This window comes from Mytilus galloprovincialis, chromosome 6, assembly GCF_965363235.1.
Source record: "Mytilus galloprovincialis chromosome 6, xbMytGall1.hap1.1, whole genome shotgun sequence".
Taxonomy (NCBI): domain Eukaryota; kingdom Metazoa; phylum Mollusca; class Bivalvia; order Mytilida; family Mytilidae; genus Mytilus; species Mytilus galloprovincialis.
In genome coordinates, this window is record NC_134843.1 from 54,135,063 (window position 1) to 54,162,197 (window position 27,135).

The following is a 27,135-nucleotide window of genomic DNA, read 5'->3' on the forward strand; positions in this document are numbered from 1 at the left end:
AGCACAAAAAAAATAAATTGCGGGAATCGGTCTGAAATTAGTATTTTATTGATCATGCATAATGTTTATTCATGGAATAGGTATGAACTGGTATAATCCAGTTTATAGGTAGCGTCAGTTTAACATGGTCAAAATGTTAATGTAGACTCATCAAGATGGGCGTAATAAACACTTGAGTTGGGTTCTATTGGTTTATTAGAGTAATCTTGAATAAACACCCTGTAACATATAAAATACACAATAAGTCACAATACATACGTTCAAAGAACGATAACTCTAATTATTATCTCCATATTAATAAAATGAAATATAAATTATCTAAGTAGTTAACTTCAGTTCGAAATATACCATAATTTATAAAGTATGTTTTACTACAAATCATAAACATTTATACCAAAGTCTATTTCCGGTAACTGTTCAATATGCAATTCTACAGATATCAATAACACCTTGTGTCAACGATCATTATTTAAAGTAATCGATTCTAATACACTATTCTATTCGGATATATTTGTAAACTAAACAATAACACATTACAAACACAGACAAGACACACATTAATTAAAACACATAGTACAAACAGACAACACGTAAACAAATAAACATGTAAACACAGAACACAGCTTACCGTGTATATAATATAAGGGCAGATCAGTGCTCCTCTATAAAGTTACTGTATACTGTATACTTCACATACTGGAATCTGAATATAAAGAAAATGACTTCATAAGTCTTAATGTCAAAAATAGTATATAATCTAGATAAACTCAATGCAAGACAATATTCTATGCTGGAATCTAATAACAGCCAAATATGAAAAATAATACAATAACTCATTTACTGTAATATTCTTTCTGTCTTGCAAATACCAACTTAAAGTAAAGATATGAACTCTTTCATACTCATGGGAATCAAAGTGGACTTTTATACACATTTTCATAACACATTCATATCTTTTATACCAAGATAGAAATATAAAAATGCATGCATCAAATACTAATGTAAAGAATATAATTGACCTGAATATAAAAAATGGTTTCCAGAATAAGAAGAATACATATATCTAAATCACAATAAAGTATCAGTGTGCTATATCTCTGTATAGAATTTGAAAAGAGTACCTCAATATCAAAGGAGTTCACAGAGTAACCAATCGGAATAAAGAAATAGAAAACTCAGGATGTAAATACCTAAGTAAATAGAAAAATTAAAGTACTGTCATACAGTATACTCTGTCAAAGTCAGTCAACAAGTCAATGCATGAACAAATATATACAAATACTATTTATTAACATAAATGATAAAATCAAGCTGTACTACAAACTCCCCTGCATTGGGAAATGACGTCCCCGTCATTGCAGTCAAGTTTTAGCAAAATACAATATATAATACACATATGAAGTTCTGACTCTCAGTACTTCTTACTAACAATTCATGAAATTAACTATCAAACATATAAAAGATAAAACACAGATCTCAATCACTGAATGGAATAATCTCACTGAATTTCTAAGATGATTTCAAAATAATGTCTATTAAAGCTTTCCCAGTTTCTGTTTCTAATCCAGATAGAGTTCCATCCTTAATTGCAGAAGCCATAAATTCTGCTTTTGCTTTCCAATCGCAACACACTGCACTTTTTACAACAAAATATCCAGACCTTAGCCACTTTGGTTCTCTCCTAGCACGACGCGACCTTCTAGGTGGAGGTATTGGAGTAAGAACCAAATCATCTAACGCATCACTATCATCTGATTGAACGGTTTCATCTGCGTGCAATAACTCATGGCTAGATTCATCAATTCCAGAAGCACTTCCTAATTCAGAATCATCTCTGATTTCCTGAATATCAGATTGGGCGTCCCCAACTGATTCTGTTGTATCCTGTTCTATTTCCACTTCCTGTAATGCAACAGTATCCTCAGTGCTTGAAGTAGATTTCTATGGAGTGTAGGCATTTTCCTTTTTAACATTGAAAACAGGTATTTCTAAATTCGGTTGTGATAAAATAATATACGGTTCATCCTCCCACTTATCAGCAATTTTATGTTTTCCGTCAAATGCAACTTTCCTAACTAAAACCTTATCTCCTTTTTCAATCGCTGCACCTCTTGCTCTGAGATCATAACTTTCCTTTTGTTTCGCTTGAGCTTTCCTTGAGTGTGCAGCTGCTAATTCATACGCCTTTACTAATCTTTCTGTTAATTCCTGAACATATTTTGTTTGCGGTTTGCGTTATTTTTCAGTAACTAATCCAAAAGCTAAATCTATAGGTAATTGCAGTTCTCTTCTAAACATTAAAAAGTATGGTGATTGATTGGTTGATTCGTGTTTTGTACAGTTATACGCATGAACAAGTGATCCTACATGTAATTTCCAATTAAGTTTTTGATTCGGTTCCAAAGTTCCTAACATAGATAGTAAAGTATGGTTAAATCTTTCTGTCATTCCATTTCCCATTGCATGATAAGGTGTAGTTCTAGATTTTTAGCTCACCTGGCCCGAAGGGCCAAGTGAGCTTATGACATCACTTGGCGTCCGTTGTCTGTCGTCGTGGTCTGTTGTCGTCTGTCGTCGTAAACTATTTCAAGAATCTTCTCCTCTGAAACTGCTAGGCCAAATACTTCCAAACTTTAACTGAATGTTTCTTAGGGTATCTAGTTTATAAATTGTATCCGAAGTTTTGATCTATCAACAAACATGGTCGCCATTGCTAAAAATAGAACATAGGGGTCAAATGCAGTTTTTGGCTTATAACTTAAAAACCGAAGCATTTAGAGCAAATTTGACAGGTGTAAAATTGATTATCAGGTCAAGATCTATCTGCCCTGAAATTTTCAGATGAATCGGACAACCCGTTGTTGGGTTGCTGCCCCTGAATTGGAAATTTTAAGGAAATTTTGCTGTTTTTGGTTATTATGATGAATATTATTATAGGTAGAGATAAACTGTAAACAGCAAAAATGTTCAACAAAGTAAGACCTAAAAATAAGTCAACATGACTGAAATGGTCAGTTGACCCCTTTAGGAGTTATTGCCCTTTATAGTCAATTTTTAACCATTTTTCATAAATCTTAGTTATCTTTTACAAAAATCTTCTCCTCTGAAACTACTGGGCCAAATTGAACTAAACTTGGCCACAACCATTATTGGGGTATCTAGTTTGAAAATTGTGTCCGGTGACCTGGCTAACCAACCAAAATGGCCGCCATGGCTAAAAATAGAACATAGGGGTAACATGCAGTTTTTGGCTTATAACTCAAAAACCAAAGCATTTAGAGCAAATCTGACAGGGGTTAAATTGTTTATCAGGTCAAGATCTATCTGCCCTGAAATTTTCAGATGAATTGGACAACCTATTGTTGGGTTGCTGCCCCTGAATTGGTAATTTTAAGGAAATTTTGCTGTTTTGGTTATTATCTTGAATATTATTATAGATAGAGATAAACTGTAAACAGCAATAATGTTCAAATAAGTCAACATGATCGAAATGGTCAGTTGACCCCTTTAGGAGTTATTGCCCTTTATAGTCAATTTTTAACCATTTTTCGTAAATCTTAGTAATCTTTTACAAAAATCTTCTCCTCTGAAACTACTGGGCCAAATTAATCCAAACTTGGCCACAATCATCTTTTGGGTATCTAGTTTAAAAAATGTGTCCGGTGACCCGGCCATCCAAACAAGATGGCTGCCACGGCTAAAAGTAGAACATAGGGGTAAAATGTCAAAAAACCAAAGCATTAAGATCCAATCTGACTGTGGTTGAATTGTTCATCAGGTCAAAATCTATCTGCCCTGAAATATTCAGATGGATCGGACGACACGTTGCTATGTTGCTGCCCCTGAATTGGTAATTTTAAGGAAATTTTGCAGTTTTTTGTTATTATCTTGAATATTATTATAGATAGAGATAAACTGTAAACAGCAATAATGTACAGCAAAGTAAGACCTTAAAATAGGTCAACATGACCAAAATGGTCAATTGACCCCCTAAGGAGTTATTTTTTCCCTTTATAGTCAATTTTTTACAATTTTCACAAAAATTTGTAAATTTTTACTAACATTTTCCACTGAAACTACTGGACCAAGTTCATTACTGAAAGAGATAGTTGTAAGCAGCAAGAATGTTCAGTAAAGTAAGATGTACAAACACATCACCATCACCAAAACACAATTTTGTCATGAATCTATCTGTGTTCTTTGTTTAATATTCACATAGACCAAGGTGAGCGATACAGGCTCTTTAGAGCCTCTAGTTTAGTTCCCAAAAGTTTACAAAGTTCCTGTATTAAATTCCCTTCAAAATTTGCTCCCAAGTTATCACTATTTAATTATATTCATTTGAAACAAATGTCTCCAATTTACAATAATCGATATCACCCGATTTTCACAAACAAAAACCAAATTAACGTTCACTTAATAAAAATAACATTTACACACACATCTTTTTATATACATGTAAACATTGCATGTACGATTCATTTAGTAGGTCATTTAAAATCAGGCAAAGTTTAAGAAAATAGTTTGGAATACACTGTACATAATGGTAAACGTATGTTTTGAAATACAAAGGATGACATACTGTTTATTCTTCTACCGGTCATCAACCAAAAAAAAAAAGGTTCTGTCTTGATTAATTGATTTGGTCAAAACCCTATAAATACCCGCGTTACAAGAGTAGAAATAAATCAATATAAAATAGACAATAACTGTTTAGTGTCTTAAATATCAGCTGTATTTGTACGAGGCTAGAAAACAAGGTGTACGCGAGCTTTTAGAGAGCTATAACGCCGAGTACAAAATACAGCTGATATTTAAAGACACGAAACAGTTATTGTCTTTATCCTGCAATTAATTCTGTATATTATTTGTGTTTTGAAAGACACAAAAACACATTTTTTGCATTTATTTTCTATTTGAAATCCCTTGAGGCCCGTGTAGTAATACGATACAGTAATCACAGATTCAGCTGAAGACGGGTTCGCAAAAAAAGAATCTCGAATGTAATGAGTTTTACACACAAAAACGATATATGAAAAAAAAAATTACAAGTGTAAAATCATTCAAACGGGACAATCAACCGTCTAATCTCTATAAGAAATCGATAAACGAGAAACATGTCTGTTTGTATGTAGGGGGATGTGCCACTTCCATTATCTGCTTGCCGAAAAACAAGTGTTGGAATAACTATATAGCTACAAGGCAGTGAATCACTTTATCAAATAATATAATAAGTCTAGGTTTCAGTCTTTTCTCTGCTATATGTAGTAATTAATTCATTTAACGAAGGTATATTTCTTTAGCATAAATTATGAGGTTGGTCATGTCGGGGCTTATGTAGCTTATAACATGGTATAAGTTTTCCCCATTGACGAAGGGTTTACGATGCCATGTCTATTAGACCCTGGTAGATAGTTGTCTTATTGGCAACCATTCCGCAACTTCTTATTTTTCTACTACAGAACTTATAGAAATACATTGTACATAATTATACTTGATGAAATTCATTGTTGAAATTGATAAATTATACCACAAATGTCTACTGTTAAATAATTATGTAGTTTTGGGTCAAATTAGTTATGAGCCACGGTCCTGCTATAAACATTGAAAAACGCATCTTGGTTGTTGGACGGCAAACGCCTGAATCTGACAGATAAAGGTCAACATGTCGACACAAAAAGGACCCGTATGTAAAATGTTTACGCCCTCAAACAGCGCCACCTATATTTTTTTCTACGGCATCTTTGAGAACGATGTCCCGTTCATTCAATGGCAAAGTTCAAAATTTTGAAGACTATATTTCCTTTTTTCCATACTTTTGTTTTAATGTAATGAAAAGTTCAATAATGATTCTATTGCAACACAAGTTCTGCTGACAAATGACTGATAAACCCCCCTTGCGTCCTATCTACAAAAAGGGTGTTTGAGAATATACAATAAGTCCAAGTTTCAGAGAAAAGTCAGTTAAATGTATACTTTTCTTCTTTGGAAGTGTTCAATAACCTGAAAGTACTTGCAAAAATGTCATATTCAACCTTTCCATGACTATTTTAATGTTACAACAGTAGAGGAACATGGAATATTGAAAAGTTATTCAAGAAATCGTTGAAATATATCTGCAATCAATAATTTTACTCGAATTTACTGTTGTGAACTTGCAATATCCTACGATGCGCGTACCGAGTTATCTCCCGTTGATCTCCGCTTCGCATCGAATAAGTTGACACAATTGCGTATCTGGGGTTTTTGTGATCTGATTGAGTAATATTAGAACCAAAAAATGGTTTTACTTCATATTTTATACCCCCACTACACGTTACCAAACCTATTTAAGGAATTATTAAGGATTTTCCGTGGACCTACGCAAATTTTCAGAAAAAAAGTTTCACTTCACTCGTAAATTTATAACATTTTAACAACACTTTTTAATAATAATTATATGAAATAAGGAAGCTAATTCAATCTTGAATTGAATGATTTGGTTTTTATTAATGTACGAGTACAAATAAGGCAAAACGAGTCCAAAAACCACGAGGTATGCACGTTTACCAAAATATCGTAAAACTCTGACCTTTTATCACGTGACCAATGTCTTGACCTTAGAAGCCATAAATCGTTTGCCGTCCAACTATTTTTGGGACATTGCTTTAGATCATGTCTTTATAGTTGACAAGATCTCAGAATGACGCTTTTTGGCAGTTGTGGTGGCAGTTTTTACAATTTGTATGAAAGGATTGAAGTTTGAAGTCCTTTAGCAAATTGGGTAAATTCATGAATATCAAGAGCGATACCTGGCTTACTTTTATTTTGTGAACATTTGAGGTATGTTATTTGATAAATCACTTATACAAGAAGTATTCTGACAATACTCTTTGATTTTCAAATTAGACGATTTAAAAAGGTGACCTTATCATATGTGTTAGGTGAGCTCATGAAACAGTGTTGTTACTGAACGAAATCAATTTATATTTTCAGCACATGCATACATATTATTTGTTTTCCTGCAATTAAATATTCACGCGTGAATTGCTTGATTTTCATTCACGTCTACTCAGGCTCTTTGGTACAGGATTTGGATATTGTGTGGTTTCATTGTTTGCACTAACTATATTATTTTTTTCTCATTTCATACAACATGCATATCCATATTATAATTGTCTTACCTTTTCTTAATTTTATAAACACAGGAATAGAGATGGCTACGAGAAGTGAGGAAGAAAAACGTAGAATAAACTTTTATAAAATCGTCACCCTTTTTGTCGACATCGTAGCTAATACAAAAAGAGCATTATTAGAACATCATTTAGCATCGGCTAGAACTACATTACCAACGTTTATTGACCAGCACAAACATGAATTACTACATATGTGCTATGGGAATAAACTTTGCACACAACGTAACCCACGCTGTACGCTACGAAAAATGAATGGTTTCAATGAGACACTATTAGAAAAAATGTTTACAAAACTCGATACATTGTATAATAGAAGAGATGAACATAATGTAGATGTTCGTTTTATTACAAAGGAAAATGTTTCAGTTAATGATCTAGACATTACGATACTTCGAATTCTGCTTGTTAACTTTTGTTCTGAAACTTTATGGGCAAATTGTTTATCGGACAACAGCATAACGCTATATGATCTTTTAACCGAACACAAACACGACCTGTATCACCTGTGGGAATCGGACGATTGTTGCTGTTGTGATGGAAATTATGCACTCCCAAGTACACCCAATAAAATAATGAAAAAGGACTGGTGTGCTTTATATCCCAAAGAAAACACGCCACCATGTGCTAATGCTATATTTTTTGGTAAAGCGGATGACATACGTGTATGTGTGCGGAAGCCAGAAAGAACAATAACGCCAAAAGACTTGCATACAATGCGTTTATCTTCCCTGATTTTAAACAGATACTGTTCACTGACAAAAGCCATTGAGAAGTTGGCTAAGTCCCGAAATAATGTGTTTGCACATGCGGTAAAAGCAGAAATGGAGGACAAAGAATTTGATACAATATTCAACAAAACATATAAAGACATATTAACGATTGCTAAAGTGTGCAACAAAGAAAATGAAACACGGGATATGTTAATTGCCTTAAAAAACAACCCGTTGACTATTTCGGAATCACAAAGGAATATATATAGAACTCTTGTTCTTAATGAGCTTGAAAATCTAGAATTTCTAGAGGTAATTATTATTTATCAAGTGTTATACTCATTTAAAAAGTTCCGATTTTGGAAGCTTAAAGAAAGAAATAATTCAATATAAGATTCCATTAAAACTGGGTATCCACAGACCCATACAGTTTTTTATTCTGATTTGTATCCACTATCTCCAGCCTTAATCCATTCGGGAAAATTTTTAACCCTTTTTCTCGAGTCCAATCCATTGCCTGGCATTATCCTCGACTGAACCAGATAAGTTTTATATTTCTTTAACCTTTTACCAGAGTATGTGAAACCCTTAGGCTATATAAAAAAATATTTTCATCCTAAAAACAGATAAGTTTAAATGTCAAAGCAGACTTTAATTGATAATTAAGTGAAGTTGTCACAAGTAAAGAAGCTCTTAGTTGAATTTGCAAATATTTAAAAGTGTACTTTTCATGTGATAGAAGCATTTGTTTTCCATAATTCTACATATACTTATTTAATCTATTATTAGTTATCAAAGGTACCAGGATTATAATTTAGTACGCCAGACGCGCGTTTCGTCTACATCAGTGACGCTCATATCAAAACATTTATAAAGCCAATCAAGTATTAAGTTGGAAGCCTTGAAGATCCAAAATTCCAAAACGTTGTGCCATACAAGGCTAAGGTAATCTATTACTGGTGTAAGAAAATCCTTAGTTTTTCGAGATTCAAAGTTTTGTAAGCAGAAACAATCTAATAAAAATAAAGTTCTCCGATTTCGTTATACCAAGGATTTGTATAGTTAACTATACAAATCCTTGGTTATACTACGTTACTACATGTGAGTAGTTACGTAGTATAACGAAATCGGAGATCATTATTTTAATTAGATTATAAACATAAAATTTCTAACTTTTCATCAATCTTTACCTGTCCCTTTGTAAGAATTACACTAATTGGGACTCAGGAATTAAAGGGGCACTAGCTACGAGATATATAATAAATCTAAAGTAAGATTTTTTTTTGTTCAATCAATAATGAAAGTGAAATAGTGAAATGGTAATTCGCTTTTTGCAGCCAAGATGGTTCAATTTTCTCAAATTACGCTTAGATAAAAACATTGATAATTAATTATTCACTTGCAAGTGAATAAGTCGACCTCATTTAATCCGTATTAATGTGAACTTCAATTTAACCCCTAACTAGAGATTGACAACGCATGCATTGTACGTGTACTGGTTATTTAAGGAAAAAGAATGTCAACAATGAAAGTGAAAATACGGTAAATCACTTGATTACTAATTCGATGCACATAAAATCATTCTTATACGGTTAAAAACAATGAGAAACATATATTTTTATGCCCCACCTACGATAGTAGAGGGGCATTATGTTTTCTGGTCTGTGCGTCCGTTCGTTCGTTCGTCCGTCCGTCTGTTCGTTCGTTCGTTCGTCTGTTCGTTCGTCCGTCTGTCCCGCTTCAGGTTAAAGTTTTTGGTCAAGGTAGTTTTTGATGAAGTTGAAGTCCAATCAACTTGAAACTTAGTACACATGTTCCTTATGATATGATCTTTCTAATTTTAAAGCCAAATTAAACTTTTGACCCCAATTTCACGGTCCACTGAACATAGAAAATGAAAGTGCATGTTTCAGGTTAAAGTTTTTGGTCAAGGTAGTTTTTGATGAAGTTGAAGTCCAATCAACTTGAAACTTAGTACAAATGTTCCCTATGATATTATCTTTCTAATTTTAATGCCTAATTATATTTTTTATCCAATTTCACGGTCCATTGAACATGGAAAATGATAGTGGGAGTGGGGCATCCGTGTACTTTGGACACATTCTTGTTAATCTATAAAACAAAATCAAACAGACCTTTAAAAATCCAATTGCACGTGTTGGTTTTATCTATTCATATCTTTATTTATGTTTACATCGCTTATATGGTCATCTAAGGTCAAATCGATAGTTAATTAGATGGCGTCTGGACTAAAATACACACGAAACGAATATACATAGTATCTACCCAATGCTCTGTAAACTGTTTATTTTAGACGTTTGATAGATTTGTTAAATGTTTTACAATATTATAAATCAAATATGAGAATTTGAGTCAAATCGATGACCATGAATTTGACAGCTAGTGCCCCGTTAATGATTATTATTCGGGACCAAGGAAAGAATGCTTTATTGATTCGGAACATTTTGTAATTCAGCATTTTTTTAACGGCATTTCGGGATGGCACATCATTCTTTTAACGAAAATATTACAACTAGCTCAATTTGAAATCTGTCAAAAGATGGCATCCATTATATACTATTTCAAGTTTAATCTGAAAATAATTGCTAAAATTAGGAATTACAATAAGAAACTTAGTTTCTTTGAATATATTACGTTATTGCTATGTTCACATGTTCAAAATGTATTGTAAAACGTTGTCAACATTTAAACAGTCATGTTATTGTCATGACCAATGAAAATAACAAAAGGATTTTAATTTTCAGCAAAGATCAACGCATATCGTTAGACACATGAACCTAAAATAATTGTTACCTTTCAGGAAATATTACAAGAATTTCAGAAATGTTCCCAAATGACTGGAAAATCTATCAACAGTATTGCAGAAGATATAAGATACATCAGAGAATGTGTTGACAGTCGTTATAAGAAAATGTTTGAAATGCTGAGGAGTGAGTAAAAGTTTAATATAAGTGAATGCTTCGCGAAAAATAATTCATACATTATTGCATATCTTCAAATACTTGAATGTGATTGATTCTTTAAAATCTATTTCCTTGTTGTAGACCATGATGATGGCACTTCTTTCGTACATGTACCATGTAAACACCGTGTCGATTTCACAGCGATGTATTCCTTCGAGATACACTCGAATTGAATCGAGTTTCGAGCAAGTTGAAATTTCAAGAAGTTTTGCGTTAATAAATATAAGGGTTAAAACAATAATGTTAAAATACTACATATAACATCATATGCCATAGTTACGTCTAACATTTAGATGCTGGCCAGGTTTACTAGACACAAATGTACATTATAAAGATCAACATAACTGAAATCTCGAATTAATAGAAAAAGTTTGCTAATAAAGTAAAAGTTCGAATTTTTAACTATTTTAAAAAGTCACGTTAGTTCAACATATCAGTAAATCATGAATTTTGATTATGCTCACTGAAATTCAACTTACATGAAGTAAACATTATGTTGTTAAAATATTTAGATATTACTACAAAAACCGTCAAAGGAATTAAAAAAAATTGCTGTTATCATGGTTATAATACAATCAGAAAAGAACGTCGAAACCTTCTTTTTTTGTTTGAACGTGTCGAAAACTTAGCAAAGAATGAAAAAGGTTGCTTTGTTACTCTAAAAATACCAGTTGTTGATTATTATGGAGAGTTGATAATATAAATGATGAAAACGCAAAAAAGTTGAGAACGAGAACGAGGGATGTGTCAAGAAGACAACAACCCGACCAAAGAGTAAAAAAATCAACAGAAAGCCACCAATGGGTCTTCAACACAGCGAGAAAATCCCGCACCCTGACTTGATAATACTAAATTGTAAAACTCAATACATTTTTTGTAAATGTTTGTCTCAAATTACTCTGTACGATCCAAATACATATTTTATATGATCCACATGATCCAGTTCATCAAATACAATACTGTTTGTAAGAAAAGTTAATTGCAAGAGTCTTTTTGTGCCCAGATTTGTTGTATCATGTCTCATGAGTATAGAAATGATAAAAAAAAAGACACAAATTTTTATTTCTTATAGCCTCAGTCATGTCAGTATGCATTTTTAATGTAAATATATGGCACCGCATAAATTGACCCTAAATTTTTTCCAGTTTTACTTGGCCTAAGACCCTTTTAAACTAATATGATATGTTATTTGTAACTTTTCTTTCCATTTAAAGTACTTTCAATACATATGTAAGGATCATTTATAACCAAAAAGCTTCACAAATTTAGAATTGCTGGAAAATATTACATCTTCATGTAAGGCTCCCTTTCATTGAAAAACCTCAATTTTTAGGCGCAGGCTCATATAAATTTTACTTTTGAATAATTATGCCAAGTCTGATAAATCAAATGAGTACTCTATTGCTTTTAGTACAGAATAAGTTATATATTAAGGCATTTAAAAAGTATTTTTTTGCATTATTTTAATTTTTAAAGCCCCAAATGTTGATAGTTGAATTTTTATACGACCGCAAAATTTGAAAAAATTTTCGTCGTATATTGCTATCACGTTGGCGTTGTCGTCGTCGTCGTCGTCGTCGTCGTCGTCGTCCGAATACTTTTAGTTTTCGCACTCTAACTTTAGTAAAAGTGAATAGAAATCTATGAAATTTTAACACAAGGTTTATGACCACAAAAGGAAGGTTGGGATTGATTTTGGGAGTTTTGGTCCCAACATTGTAGGAATTAGGGGCCAAAAAGGGCCCAAATAAGCATTTTCTTGGTTTTCGCACTATAACTTTAGTTTAAGTTAATAGAAATCTATGAAATTTTGACACAAGGTTTATGACCACAAAAGAATGGTTGGGATTGATTTTGAGAGTTTTGGTTCCAACAGTTTAGGAATTAGGGGCCAAAAAAGGGCCCAAATAAGCATTATTCTTGGTTTTCGCACAATAACTTTAGTTTAAGAAAAATTGAAATCAATGAAATTTAAACACAATGTTTATGACCACAAAAGGAAGGTTGGTATTGATTTTGAGAGTTTAGGTCCTAACAGTTTAGGAATTAGGGGCCAAAAAGGGACCCAAATAAGCATTTTTCTTGGTTTTCGCACAATAACTTTAGTATAAGTAAATAGAAATCTATGAAATTTAAACACAAGGTTTATGACCATAAAAGGAAGGTTGGTATTGATTTTGGGAGTTTTGGTCCCAACAGTTTAGGAATAAAGGGCCCAAAGGGTCCAAAATTAAACTTTGTTTTATTTCATCAAAAATTGAATAATTGGGGTTCTTTGTTATGCCAAATCTAACTGTGTATGTAGATTCTTAATTTTTGGTCCCGTTTTCAAATTGGTCTACATTAAGGTCCAAAGGGTCCAAACTTAAACTTAGTTTGATTTTAACAAAAATTGAATCCTTGGGATTCTTTGATATGCTGAATCTAAAAATGTACTTAGATTTTTTATTATTGGCCCAGTTTTCAAGTTGGTCCAAATCGGGGTCCAAAATTAAACTTTGTTTGATTTCATCAAGAATTGAATAAATGGGGTTCTTTAATATGCCAAATCTAACTGTGTATGTAGATTCTTAATTTTTGGTCCCGTTTTAAAATTGGTCTACATTAAAGTCCAAAGGTCCAAAATTAAACTAAGTTTGATTTTAACAAAAATTGAATTCTTGGGCCTCTTTGATATGCTGAATCTAAACATGTACTTAGATTTTTGATTATGGGCCCAGTTTTCAAGTTGGTCCAAATCAGGATCCAAAATTATTATATTAAGTATTGTGCAATAGCAAGAAATTTTCAATTGCACAGTATTCAGCAATAGCAAGAAATCTTCAATTGCACAGTATTGTGCAATAGCAAGAAATCTTCAATTGCACAGTATTGTGCAACAGCAAATATTTTCAATTGCACAGTATTGCACAATAGCAAGAAATATCTAATTGCACAATATTGTGCAATAGCAAGAAATTCCAATTGGATTTCAATTGGAGTTATCTTTCTTTGTCCAGGAAAGTAGTTGAATCAACTTAAATCATTGTTTTATACAATATACAATGTATATTCACTTTTACTACCAACTGATAGATTAAAACAATCTTTACCATTCAGTAATAACAATTAAGCACTTTTTTTACATTTTAATATTTTATGATGTATTTAAATGAGTAGTTATTGTTGCAAACTTCATTAGAAATTTGAATTGAGATCAGTTTTGAAATAAGGGAAAGGGGGATGTGAAAAAAAAATTGGGGGTTCAATTTTTTTCATTTCAGATTTCATAAATAAAAAGAAAATTTCTTCAAACATTTTTTTTGAGAGGATTAATATTCAACAGCATAGTGAATTGCTCAAAGGCAAACATTTTTTTTTAAGTTCATTAGACCACATTCATTCTGTGTCAGAAACCTATGCTGTGTCAACTATTTAATCACAATCCAAATTTAGAGCTGAATCCAGCTTGAATGTTGTGTCCATACTTGCCCCAACCGTTCAGGGTTCAACCTCTGCGGTCGTATAAAGCTGCGCCCTGCGGAGCATCTGGTTTCAATTTTAACGTCAAAATTTTATGCGCAAAGATGAGTATAGAACTTAACTTGTTGTCTATAATATACATCCTATTGTCATGAAACTTTGTAAGCAGTGTTATAATTTATTAAGCTTTGGTCATACCAAGTTTTTTTAAGATTTGTCAACTCTTTCTATCCTATTAGGTCTGAGACCACAATTGTCGTCCCTTGATTTTCGTTGTTCACGAATATAGTCCCTAGTGTTGACAGTGGGTTACTTGCCATTAATTTTTATACCCCTTCCAAATTTATTTCTCCATGTTTAATGCCTCAAATTGCAAGTAGGGGAGTGAAATTACACTGTAAAAAAAATTGGGTCCAGAATTTTAAAGGAAAGTAGTGATTTGGTTCAGCTGAAAAAGGTTGAAAATTAGCACTTCGGAAGCTGTCAAAAGATTTCAAGACGCCCTATACATAAAATTGTCCATATTTTGAGTTAGAGCCGATGAAGTTTTCTATAATTTTGATATAATTTGTCCCAAAAGTAGAACAACACACTGTAAAAGTTTCTTTGAGAAAGCGCAGGTGGGATTTTTTTTATTTTCATTTATGTTCTAAAAGAAATGCACTACGAAATAATTGTGTTCTCGGACCTCTTGGTGAAATCTGTAAATATAGAATCTGTACTTTGGCAACTTCCCTAAATGTTTTGATGGTGTCAATTTGTCAAATAGCATGAAACTAAAGGATTTAAACTTTAATTTTATAGAATTTCTGCAAAAATGACAAATTTTGCCATTTTATGGTCAAAATAGGCATTCATAGCTTTTTCAATATTGATGCATAAATGGCATCCTGACTTTCTATCTGACAGGTTTTCATTTGTCAATATTTGTGTTTCTATGCCTTTATCTAGTTCTTTTACTTATTTATGAACTCTGAATCTACAGAAAAGAAGATTATCTCAGACAATAAGTGCAAAATGTGTTGTATAAATGACCCTTGTCTAAGGCCCTGTTTGGATGAAGTAAAAAGTGGGGAGCTTGGTACATAAAATTTGAAGTCCATAATAAATATAAGACCTCACTAAATTTGTATCAAAAGCACTTTACAATGTCTATTGTACCTGTTCCATTTCACATAATATCTTTCTTTTCTTCTGTAGGATAGCAAGTGATTTAAATATAATAGCCTGTTGAGAATAAATTGCATGCAAGTTTTTCCCTAAAAAGGCAAAAATCTTTTTATCAGACCATACTGTTTGTAAGAAAAGTTAATTGCAAGAGTCTTTTTGTGCCCAGATTTGTTGTATCATGTCTCATGAGTATAGAAATGATAAAAAAAGACACAAATTTTTATTTCTTATAGCCTCAGTCATGTCAGTATGCATTTTTAATGTAAATATATGGCACCGCATAAATTGACCCTAAATTTTTTCCAGTCTTACTTGGCCTAAGACCCTTTTAAACTAATATGATATGTTATTTGTAACTTTTCTTTCCATTTAAAGTACTTTCAATACATATGTAAGGATCATTTATAACCAAAAAGCTTCACAAATTTAAAATTGCTGGAAAATATTACATCTTCATGTAAGGCTCCCCTTCATTGAAAAACCTCAATTTTTAGGTGCAGGCTCATATAAATTTTACTTTTGAATAATTATGCCAAGTCTGATAAATCAAATGAGTACTCTATTGCTTTTAGTACAGAATAAGTTATATATTAAGGCATTTAAAAAGTATTTTTTTGCAATATTTTAATTTTTAAAGCCCCAAATGTTGATAGTTGAAATTTTTCAATTTTAACGTCAAAATTTTACGCGCAAAGATGAGTATAGAACTTAACTTGTTGTCTATAATATACATCCTATTGTCATGAAACTTTGTAAGCAGTGTTATAATTTATTAAGCTTTGGTCATACCAAGTTTTTTTTAAGATTTGTCAACTCTTTCTATCCTATTAGGTCTGAGACCACAATTGTCGTCCCTTGATTTTCGTTGTTCACGAATATAGTCCCTAGTGTTGACAGTGGGTTACTTGCCATTAATTTTTATACCCCTTCCAAATTTATTTCTCCATGTTTAATGCCTCAAATTGCAAGTAGGGGAGTGAAATTACACTGTAAAAAAATTTGGGTCCAGAATTTTAAAGGAAAGTAGTGATTTGGTTCAGCTGAAAAAGGTTGAAAATTAGCACTTCGGAAGCTGTCAAAAGATTTCAAGACGCCCTATACATAAAATTGTCCATATTTTGAGTTAGAGCCGATGAAGTTTTCTATAATTTTGATATAATTTGTCCCAAAAGTAGTACAACACACTGTAAAAGTTTCTTTGAGAAAGCGCAGGTGGGATTTTTTTAATTTTCATTTATGTTCTAAAAGAAATGCACTACGAAATAATTGTGTTCTCGGACCTCTTGGTGAAATCTGTAAATATAGAATCTGTACTTTGGCAACTTCCCTAAATGTTTTGATGGTGTCAATTTGTCAAATAGCATGAAACTAAAGGATTTAAACTTTAATTTTATAGAATTTCTGCAAAAATGACAAATTTTGCCATTTTATGGTCAAAATAGGCATTCATAGCTTTTTCAATATTGATGCATAAATGGCATCCTGACTTTCTATCTGACAGGTTTTCATTTGTCAATATTTGTGTTTCTATGCCTTTATCTAGTTCTTTTACTTATTTATGAACTCTGAATCTACAGAAAAGAAGATTATCTCAGACAATAAGTGCAAAATGTGTTGTATAAATGACCCTTGTCTAAGGCCCTGTTTGGATGAAGTAAAAAGTGGGGAGCTTGGTACATAAAATTTGAAGTCCATAATAAATATAAGACCTCACTAAATTTGTATCAAAAGCACTTTACAATGTCTATTGTACCTGTTCCATTTCACATAATATCTTTCTTTTCTTCTGTAGGATAGCAAGTGATTTAAATATAATAGCCTGTTGAGAATAAATTGCATGCAAGTTTTTCCCTAAAAAGGCAAAAATCTTTTTATCAGACCATACTGTTTGTAAGAAAAGTTAATTGCAAGAGTCTTTTTGTGCCCAGATTTGTTGTATCATGTCTCATGAGTATAGAAATGATAAAAAAAGACACAAATTTTTATTTCTTATAGCCTCAGTCATGTCAGTATGCATTTTTAATGTAAATATATGGCACCGCATAAATTGACCCTAAATTTTTTCCAGTCTTACTTGGCCTAAGACCCTTTTAAACTAATATGATATGTTATTTGTAACTTTTCTTTCCATTTAAAGTACTTTCAATACATATGTAAGGATCATTTATAACCAAAAAGCTTCACAAATTTAAAATTGCTGGAAAATATTACATCTTCATGTAAGGCTCCCCTTCATTGAAAAACCTCAATTTTTAGGTGCAGGCTCATATAAATTTTACTTTTGAATAATTATGCCAAGTCTGATAAATCAAATGAGTACTCTATTGCTTTTAGTACAGAATAAGTTATATATTAAGGCATTTAAAAAGTATTTTTTTGCAATATTTTAATTTTTAAAGCCCCAAATGTTGATAGTTGAAATTTTTCAATTTTAACGTCAAAATTTTACGCGCAAAGATGAGTATAGAACTTAACTTGTTGTCTATAATATACATCCTATTGTCATGAAACTTTGTAAGCAGTGTTATAATTTATTAAGCTTTGGTCATACCAAGTTTTTTTAAGATTTGTCAACTCTTTCTATCCTATTAGGTCTGAGACCACAATTGTCGTCCCTTGATTTTCGTTGTTCACGAATATAGTCCCTAGTGTTGACAGTGGGTTACTTGCCAATAATTTTTATACCCCTTCCAAATTTATTTCTCCATGTTTAATGCCTCAAATTGCAAGTAGGGGGGTGAAATTACACTGTAAAAAAATTTGGGTCCAGAATGTTTAAATAGAATGCACATGCAGCTATATGAATAATGTCAATAAGTCCTAATTTAAACCTAAACAACAAATTGGAACAGTTGTTTGATGTTAAACAATAATATTTAGTACCTAAATGTATGCTTTAAATTGGTAACACCATTGACACGATTCTTTCAAAGGATGACCTAAAATTGTTAAAATTGAAGAATCTCTTCATTTTCCCCATTGCATATTTGTGAATATCGTTGCTACCATACTATAGAATAGCGGGACACATTTAAAAGCTTTAAACAATGACATCATTTTTCAAAATACTACCTCGTCGAAATATGCACTTTTTTTTATAATGACCCCTTTATGTATGAAATGTAACAAGATCAGATAACTCCAAGAATCATTTAGACTTTCCCATAAAATTTACCAATCGGAACCGAAATATATAAAGAGACGTAACGCGTTTATTGCCAATTCATCGTCGGTAGGCAAAATAATAGCGATTTGCATACTAGGGTAAGATAGCTACGGATGATTCCGACAACAAAAGTAGGAATGGTATACACCATTGTAAAGATAAATCAATTCAGATTTACGACATAACAAGTTTTAGTGGGGTTGACAGTCGATAAATCGGCATATAACGGAATTTCGACACCGCCAGACATTTTTTTTAAATCCCGAGTTAAGTTCCTTGTGTTATATAAATGTATATAGGTAAAAAAAAATCTGATACGAGTGCCTGTGGGATTTCCCCTATGAAAAACATCTGTATAGAATTTATATCAAATCCAGGTGGATTTTTTCGTACAGGCGGCTCAACTCAGTAAAAACCCGAACTAATTCCATTTGATAAATCAAAATTTGTCTTTTTGATTGTAAGTTGTTACAAAAAATACTTTATAAAGTTTTATGAAGAAACTAATTTCATGTGTATTAATCTGCTTATAGGTATCGGATGTGAGCTTACATTAAATTGGGGAATTTATCAGGCTGGTGATTTTAAAAGAGAAGCAAACACACAATTGGGTAAGTAACGTATGCAGAATTCTTCCATTATTTCACTTTCCCTGGATAATCTTTAACTTTTATTCATCCAACGAAAACAATCACAACAAAAGAAACTAGTGTAATTGATATACAATGATATAAGTGGAGCAGTGAATGTTGAAAAAGTCCCTTAGTTAACGAGTTTAAATTACCTAAATACATCATGGAATTTTAATGTCTAAATCAGCTATCAATTATTCTGCTTTAGAAAAATATTGGTCGTAAATATTAAATCTGGCACAAATGACGTAGAAACAGCCTTAGCTGACGTTACCCAACTTACAACAAATACCCCACTGCTGATTTGGTAGACAAATTTCATAACTTACCCCTTCTAAAAATAATTTGTGAACGAAATTGATAAATACAGGTATTCTTGAACTTTATAAATTATAAGGGCATTTTGAAAGTAATTGTATATGTGAAGTAGTATGCATCTGAAAATAGTTTTTCGTTATTATAGATGGAGATTAACTGTAAGCAGCAATAACGTTCAGCAAATTAAGATCTTCAAATAATCAATAACGTTCATCAAAGTAAAATACATAACATGTATATAAATAAGACATTATGACTAAAATGTCAATTGACCCCGAAAGGAGTTATTGTCCTTTATAGTCAATTTGTAACAACTTTTCATTTTTTTTATAATTCCTTTACAAAAATCTTCTTCACTCAATTTACTGGTAAAAAAGAAATTTAACTTAGCCACAAATTCAAACGGGTATATTGGATGGCAAATGTATCTGATGACCCTGCAATCAAACCAACATGGCTACCATGGCTAAAATAGAATATAAAGTGTAATCTGTATTATCCGACTTGGTGGCCAGAAAAAAATGTCGGATTAACCATGGTGTCACAATACTCAATTTTTTCTACAAGGATAGGCATATTTCGGGACCAGAAAAATTTGTCGGTTGAAACATCATGTTGGAATACTTAGGTGTCGGATTAGTTAGGTTACCTTATAGTCGTTTACTATAGAAGTCTTCAGGAAAATTTAAAAAAAAGCAATTTCAAATGGTCATAACTATTAAAATGATTTTTTATAATGATAAGAAGTCTAAAGTTACTATTCTAAGACTACAATGGGAGGACTTTTTTTTCCATTAGAGTGTGTAATTTTTCAGAGGTACGGGAGAGGGTATGAACTAGAATTTCGGCTTGATATTTTTGCTTTTCAGAATTATGATATCGTCTTTTTCAGCATGTTTATATTGAATGAATCCCCCTGCCCAAATTTGTTTTGCAGGTTATCACAAAACATTTAAAGGCATTTCCATCATTATGCAGACCCTGGGTGAAATAAATTTTGGAGAGTTTTTGTATTCAATTGGTATATTTTTCGGAGACCTTAATGACAGCACAATTTTGTAATTTTTGTTAATTATCGTGAATATCATTATAGATTGAGATATACTAAAAATAGCAAAAATATCAAGCAAAGAAAGATCAACAAATAAGTCAACATGACCAAAATCTTTATCTGAAATCTTAATGTTATTGTTATTTTATGCAATTTGTTGTTAATTTTTGTAAAAAAAATATTAAAAAATCTTCAGCTAATAGTTTAACTACTGGGTCAAATTAAACCAAACATGATCTTATTCACTATTAGGGTATCTCATACTATTAATTATGATTTAAACCATATTAAATATGATTTACAAAACTACTTTTTTTTAGACAAATCAGACAACCTACTGTTGGATTGATTCCCCTAAATAGGTAATTGTACGGAAATTTTGCAGTTTTTAGTTGATATTTTAAATATTATTATAGATAGAGATAAATGTGAATATCAATAATGGTCAGCAAATTACGATCAACAAATAAAACAATGTGACCAAAATTGTCAATTGGCCCATCAAACCTCCAGTAAGTATATCTAGCATATTTGAGTTTCTCATTAGAGAAGATGGCTTTAAATGAGTTGAAGCAAATATATTTACGTTCAGATTGACCATTTGATTAAATAGAAAAAAAAGTTTGTTTGTTAAGATTGTATGGAAGTGTAGTGCAAAGAGTTGAAAAGTCACAACTGTCATAAGAAATCAAATAGACTACCAAAAACATACAATTTATCTAAAACATCCAAATGATTTATTTACATCCCAAAAACAATTTAATTTAATCAAAATAACTTTTTTCATATATTTTATTACAAAAGTTATTTGGTGGTAGTTAAGGAACTAGTCAAAAGCATTGAAAGATTAGCTGTAGAATACTGACTAGAGGTCGAGATGAAACGATATTTTACCGTTTTTTTGTGTAGTTTAGGTACCCTGTACAAGAAAGGGACCTTCAAATGTTCAGATGAAGCCCAAATGATGTAATGGGGTTCTGATATATTTGTTTACTATGACTCTCTGTGAAGCGCAATGACTTGAATGCAGATGAATTTAAATTGGTTCAGTCTTAAAAACGTCCGTAGAGTATTTACGACATACCACTACTCCATTGTTTGCTGCTTTGCCTGCTTGCCAGTACAAAAACACCGATTTGAAAGTTCCCGACGTTTATCTCTTATTCTGGAAATAGGCTATCATATACTATTTTTTTATCAATTATTTCTAGAAAAGTAATATTTGAATATCCTCAACATGCAAACGATCATTTAAAAAATAATAGAGATATTTTTATCAGATCTTCACCGTTTACAACAATTTTGCCAAATAACGAGGAAAGATTGACTTTTGTGACCAGACAACACTTTGTATGCATGTATACATCGTGTTGCCTAGGTTCTATTTTTGCCTTGATAATACCAACATGAAAATTTACAAATAATAACAAAACTTATCATTCCTGGCCTGTTAAACTGGACTTATACATGTGTGTTGAAATGCTTAAGAAATAATAAAGGTAGTTTATTTTTGTCACAAGCTAACAAGTTTAACTTATGCGAATGTAGGTAAAGTTATGTTATTAGAGTTGATTATCAGTACAATCAGAAAAAAGTTTTATCAAACCAACCACTGCGAAATCCGTTCGCCTTTGAACATATTTATCTTTTGACATGAAGAATTACTTCAACATTATAAAACCAAATTTTATGAAAACATACATTGATATATGATAAAAAGTGATGAGGAAAATAATGAATAAACCAGGGTCTTTAAATGATATAACACATAAGAACGCAAACATTACCGTTACTAATAAAGTCATATCAAACTTCAAATTGAAAAAAAGGATGCATATTTTGTTTTCTGACAAATGACGAAATAATGCAATAGTTAAAAATAAATATTTTACAAAACTTTTGTCATGATTAAAAAATTAAAACAGACTGAATATATCAAAATATGAGAGTTAAATGATTATCGGCGATGTTGAAATTAGCCATAGGTAAAACACAGTCTGTTTGCATAAAAGAAAGAGCTAACAAATGTGTTTATTGAGTATATTATGTATATTGTATATAATTAGCCCTTCTGTATTTTACTGTTTTTTTTAATTGATTCAACAAATTTCGCTTGTCCAGTAGTCAATAACGGTGATGTCCACAACATTAGTAGTTTGATAATTGCGTGCCGCGTACAGAATATCACCCCTCCCCTAAAAAAGAACGGTATTTTTTAAATATAAAATCTCGCAAACGATTGTCGTCCAATTATAACACTCGTTACATTGTTCTTTGGTATATTTAGAATCCGAAATAAACCTAAATTATCTGGAAAATGAGATAATGAATTATCTGAAAGTCAGATAATTAAATATATCTGGAGATAAATTAGGATTATCTGAAAATCGTTAAGATAAACCTAGATTTTCTTAATATTTTAAAATAAACCGGGATTTTCTCCAGATAATTAATTTTATGTATTTTCTGAGATAAACTAGGATTTTCTCAAACTTGAATTAAGCTGAGATAATTTTAGTTTATCTGAGATAAACCGGGATTATCTGAGATAAACCTAGTTTATCTGAGATAAGATATGATTTATTAATAAAAGTGGTTCAGGCGTGCCATTTTTTTCACCAGTCATTTGTTTTATATATTTCGAAGGATATTATTTAAATTGATTTATAGAGAAAATATAGGAAATTCATTATCTTGATAAAATCCTGGTTTTCCTGAAAATTCTGAGATAAACCGGGATTATCTGAAAAAATCGAGATAATCCCGGTTTATCTGAGCTTGATGTAAAAACATGAGATAATCCTTATTTATCTGAGAAAATCCTGGTTTATCTGAGATAATCTAGGATTATCTATAAAGTGGTTCAGGCGTGCCATACATATGTTTTTAATAATTGTTATTATAAAACTTATGTGCATATACTATTTTCTCAAGAAAATTCATTAATTTGTCCAAATTAAGAAGAAATTTACCTTTTTTCATTGTTTGCGTCCAGTAAACAATTCACCGATTAGTTTTCCGTATGCAGTGAACTCAACGTAACCTTTCTCGTAAATATAAACTATAATTATCGTATTTTACATGTTTTACATCTGCTTCATATCTATGCTTCTTTGTTGATTATTTACGATGGTGACAATCGATAAACTTCGGCTTCAAATTGCGACAATTAATTAGCTGCCATTTTTTCACATTATAACAGACCTAGAAAAATTGTTTATTTTAAAGATTATACAATATGTATGCGTAGAAAATGATAAAAGTGTGCACAAAAATCTAATGTTTATGATATATACATGCATTGTTGCAAGAATTGGATAAACATTTTTTTCACCAGTCATTCGTTTCATATATTTCAAAAGATATTAATATTTAAATTGATTTATAGAGAGATTTGAAGGACACGTAATTTAGATAAGAGTCCGTACCATTATTGGCAATTCCTTCCATATCAGCAATAAGAGATGACGTTTAGTTGCAATTAAATTCAAATGTTGCATTTATATTTTTTTGTAGATAGAAATGACCCTCCGGTAAGTGAACTGAAACAAGTGGAAGCATAGGAAGTTTATTGAAGGATGAGTTCTGATTGATATCTTAGTCTTAGATACATGCTTTTTTTGTTAGTTTGTTTTGCTTTGTAGCTTTATGATGAGTTAAGCCCTTTTAATCAGTTTTTTAAAGTGTGGTCTTATGTTGTGCTGTAACACCACTGTCCAAGCTCAGTAGTCAGAACATCAGTTCTGACATGATTTAACAAATGTTTCTAAAATATCCGTTTATAAATTTTTAAATTATTAAGAAACTAAGGTTTCAACTCCCTCAGGCAAAGTTGACCTTAGATGAATTTGGCTATCAATTTTAGGTATATTTTGTCATATAGCTCCTCATTGGTTTTGGTACTTATACATCCTCGTATTTCAAGTGTTTGGCTTTGAGCGTTCCTGATGAAGGTAAATCCAGAAAAGCGCCTCAGACGCATTGAAATTATTTAACGTGCTGTTTTCAAATTTTTAAAGGAAGTTTGAGTGCTCACAAACATGTTTTTCGTTAACAAAATTGTTATGAATTAGGACGTGTGTATTGTTCAATTGAATCGTTTAATATTTTGCATTGCTGTCTTTACAATTTGGGTTGTTCATTGTCCGGTTGTCTATAATTGCATACATCCATTTAATTCAACTGTGGTAGATAGTTGTCTCTTTGGCAATCATACAAAATCTCCTTATGTTTATGAAAACCTCGCCTCATCCTTTATGTGCCGGTCCCAAGTCAGGAGCCTGTAGTTCATTTATGGTCTTTGGTAAAGTCATGCAAAAGGTAAGAACAGAATGCATCTGCTTGATATTGAATTTTATGAAAATATTATGTGCATTTGTTTTTGTTCTAAAACATGAAAATTTAAACCATGATACAATTATTGCATACATATAAAAAAGGACTCAACATTTTTTTTTAGCACCTACACATATTTCTTGATCTCGACAAAGCATATTATTCTATTCTGTTCGACTGGATAGTTGACATCCATGGCGAATAATATTTAACAACCGCCCTGTTGCGTTAACAATTCGATTAAAAGATATTACACTAATTTTCAAAGCATTATACATAATTGAAATATATGTGAAAGAACTACCGATGCCAATTTACTGCACAATTGATCCTTTATAGATATAAATTTAACAGACTTCCATGAAGACTTACAAAAATTCCGAAAAGTTGAACAGGAAATACTGTTTGTCACGTGTTTAGTGTAGTATTTAGTTTATTATTCCCATCCAAAACAAAATGCTTCTTCGTTAACTTAGTAAATGAAATAAATGATTTAACATTATATATTTTTCATTCATGCAAATGTATGTAATTTTGAATGTTATCATTTTAAGAGGGATGAAATGTTACAATCCTTTGACTTTTTTTTAAAATCTGCTTTTTAACTGCTGAGCCAACTGCCACCAATAAAGATTAGAATCACCATTCAGGTACATTCATGAATAATATTTCCGATGATCCTGCGTGCCAACCTATAGGGCCAACATTGCTGTACACGTACATGGGACTGCAAAAAAAAATTTTTTTTTTATTTTAAAAACCGCTTGAGATACAGAAAATATGACAAGGTAAAACGGAAAATGAAATGTACAGATGGTCTATTTATAACAAAACTGTCGGTCAACTTTGTATATTGGTTAGCCTTAAGGAGGCTCGCGGGTCTAAATCAAATTTTTTTATGTAATATAGGATTTCTCTATATTTTTCTACAAATGAACTTTATCTTATATACTAAATAAAAAAATGAAATAAAAAATTGCATGAATTGCAATGAAATAAAAAATGCATGTTTCTTTCGAAGGCACTGCGGGCGGAAGGACTCACTTGAGTGAGTGAGCATGCATTTTTGTTAATGTCCTTTTTTTCTGTTGAACTAATAGGAGAAATAGCGGTAATATCGAAATAAAAAAGAACTAAATTACAGAAATCGCTTAAATAATACAATTATTTAGTTTTATGTACATCTTATTCGAAATCAACAATAGAAAATATAGGGCACCGATGGGTTAAAAAAAAATATTTCAATTTTGATACCAAAAAATGGCATTTTTGCACCAAAGGGAGATAATTTGGAGCTTTTACAATGATATCTAAATCTTAAAATTCACCTGTATGTGTCTGTTGCAATTAATGATTCTGTTGTTCAGTGGCTGTCGTTCTGTCTGTATTAAATATTTTGCGTTAATTGTTGTTTTGAATTAGGTCGTTTTTTTATCTCGTTAGAATTATTTCACATTTTCCATGTCGTGGCTTTTTATAGGCGGCTAAATGGTATTTTTTTCCCCTCATTTCTGTACATATACATGTAAGCTTTGCTGGTGATTAAAACTGCTTTCATCCACTCCATTTGGACATGTTGAAAGGGGTGGAACAGTTTTAATACGACCGCAAAATTTTTTAATTTTTCGTCGTATATTGCTATCACGTTAGCGTCGTCGTCGTCGTCTTGTGTCGTCGTCGTCCGAATACTTTTAGTTTTCACACTCCAACTTTAGTAAAAATGAATAGAAATCTATGAAAATTTAACACAAGGTTTATGACCACAAAAGGAAGGTTGGGATTGATTCTGGGAGTTGAGGTCCCAACAGTTTAGGAATTAGGGGCCAAAAAGGGCCCAAATAAGCATTTTCTTGGTTTTCGCACTCTAACTTTAGTAAAAGTGAATAGAAATCTATGAAATTTTAACACAAGGTTTATGACCACAAAAGGAAGGTTGGGATTGATTTTGGGAGTTTTGGTCCCAACATTTTAGGAATTAGGGGCCAAAAAAGGGCCCAAATAAGCATTATTCTTGGTTTTCGCACAATAACTTTATTATAAGTAAATAGAAATCAGTGAAATTTAAACACAAGGTTTATGACCACAAAAGGAAGGTTGGGATTGATTCTGGGAGTTGAGGTCTCAACAGTTTA

General features: G+C 31.6%; 1 protein-coding gene across 1 annotated transcript in view; it reads left to right on the forward strand.

Moving 5' to 3' along the window:
• The window catches only part of LOC143079894 (uncharacterized), a 79,452-nt gene that overhangs the window by 14,778 nt on the left and 37,539 nt on the right, over window positions 1–27,135 (forward strand). Inside the window, exons 2-5 of the mRNA XM_076255519.1 lie at window positions 7,188–8,197; window positions 10,707–10,836; window positions 19,201–19,278; window positions 24,185–24,201. Of these exons, the coding sequence (XP_076111634.1) occupies window positions 7,196–8,197; window positions 10,707–10,836; window positions 19,201–19,278; window positions 24,185–24,201 (1,227 nt within the window). The 5' untranslated portion in view covers window positions 7,188–7,195. The remainder of the gene's footprint in view (window positions 1–7,187; window positions 8,198–10,706; window positions 10,837–19,200; window positions 19,279–24,184; window positions 24,202–27,135) is intronic.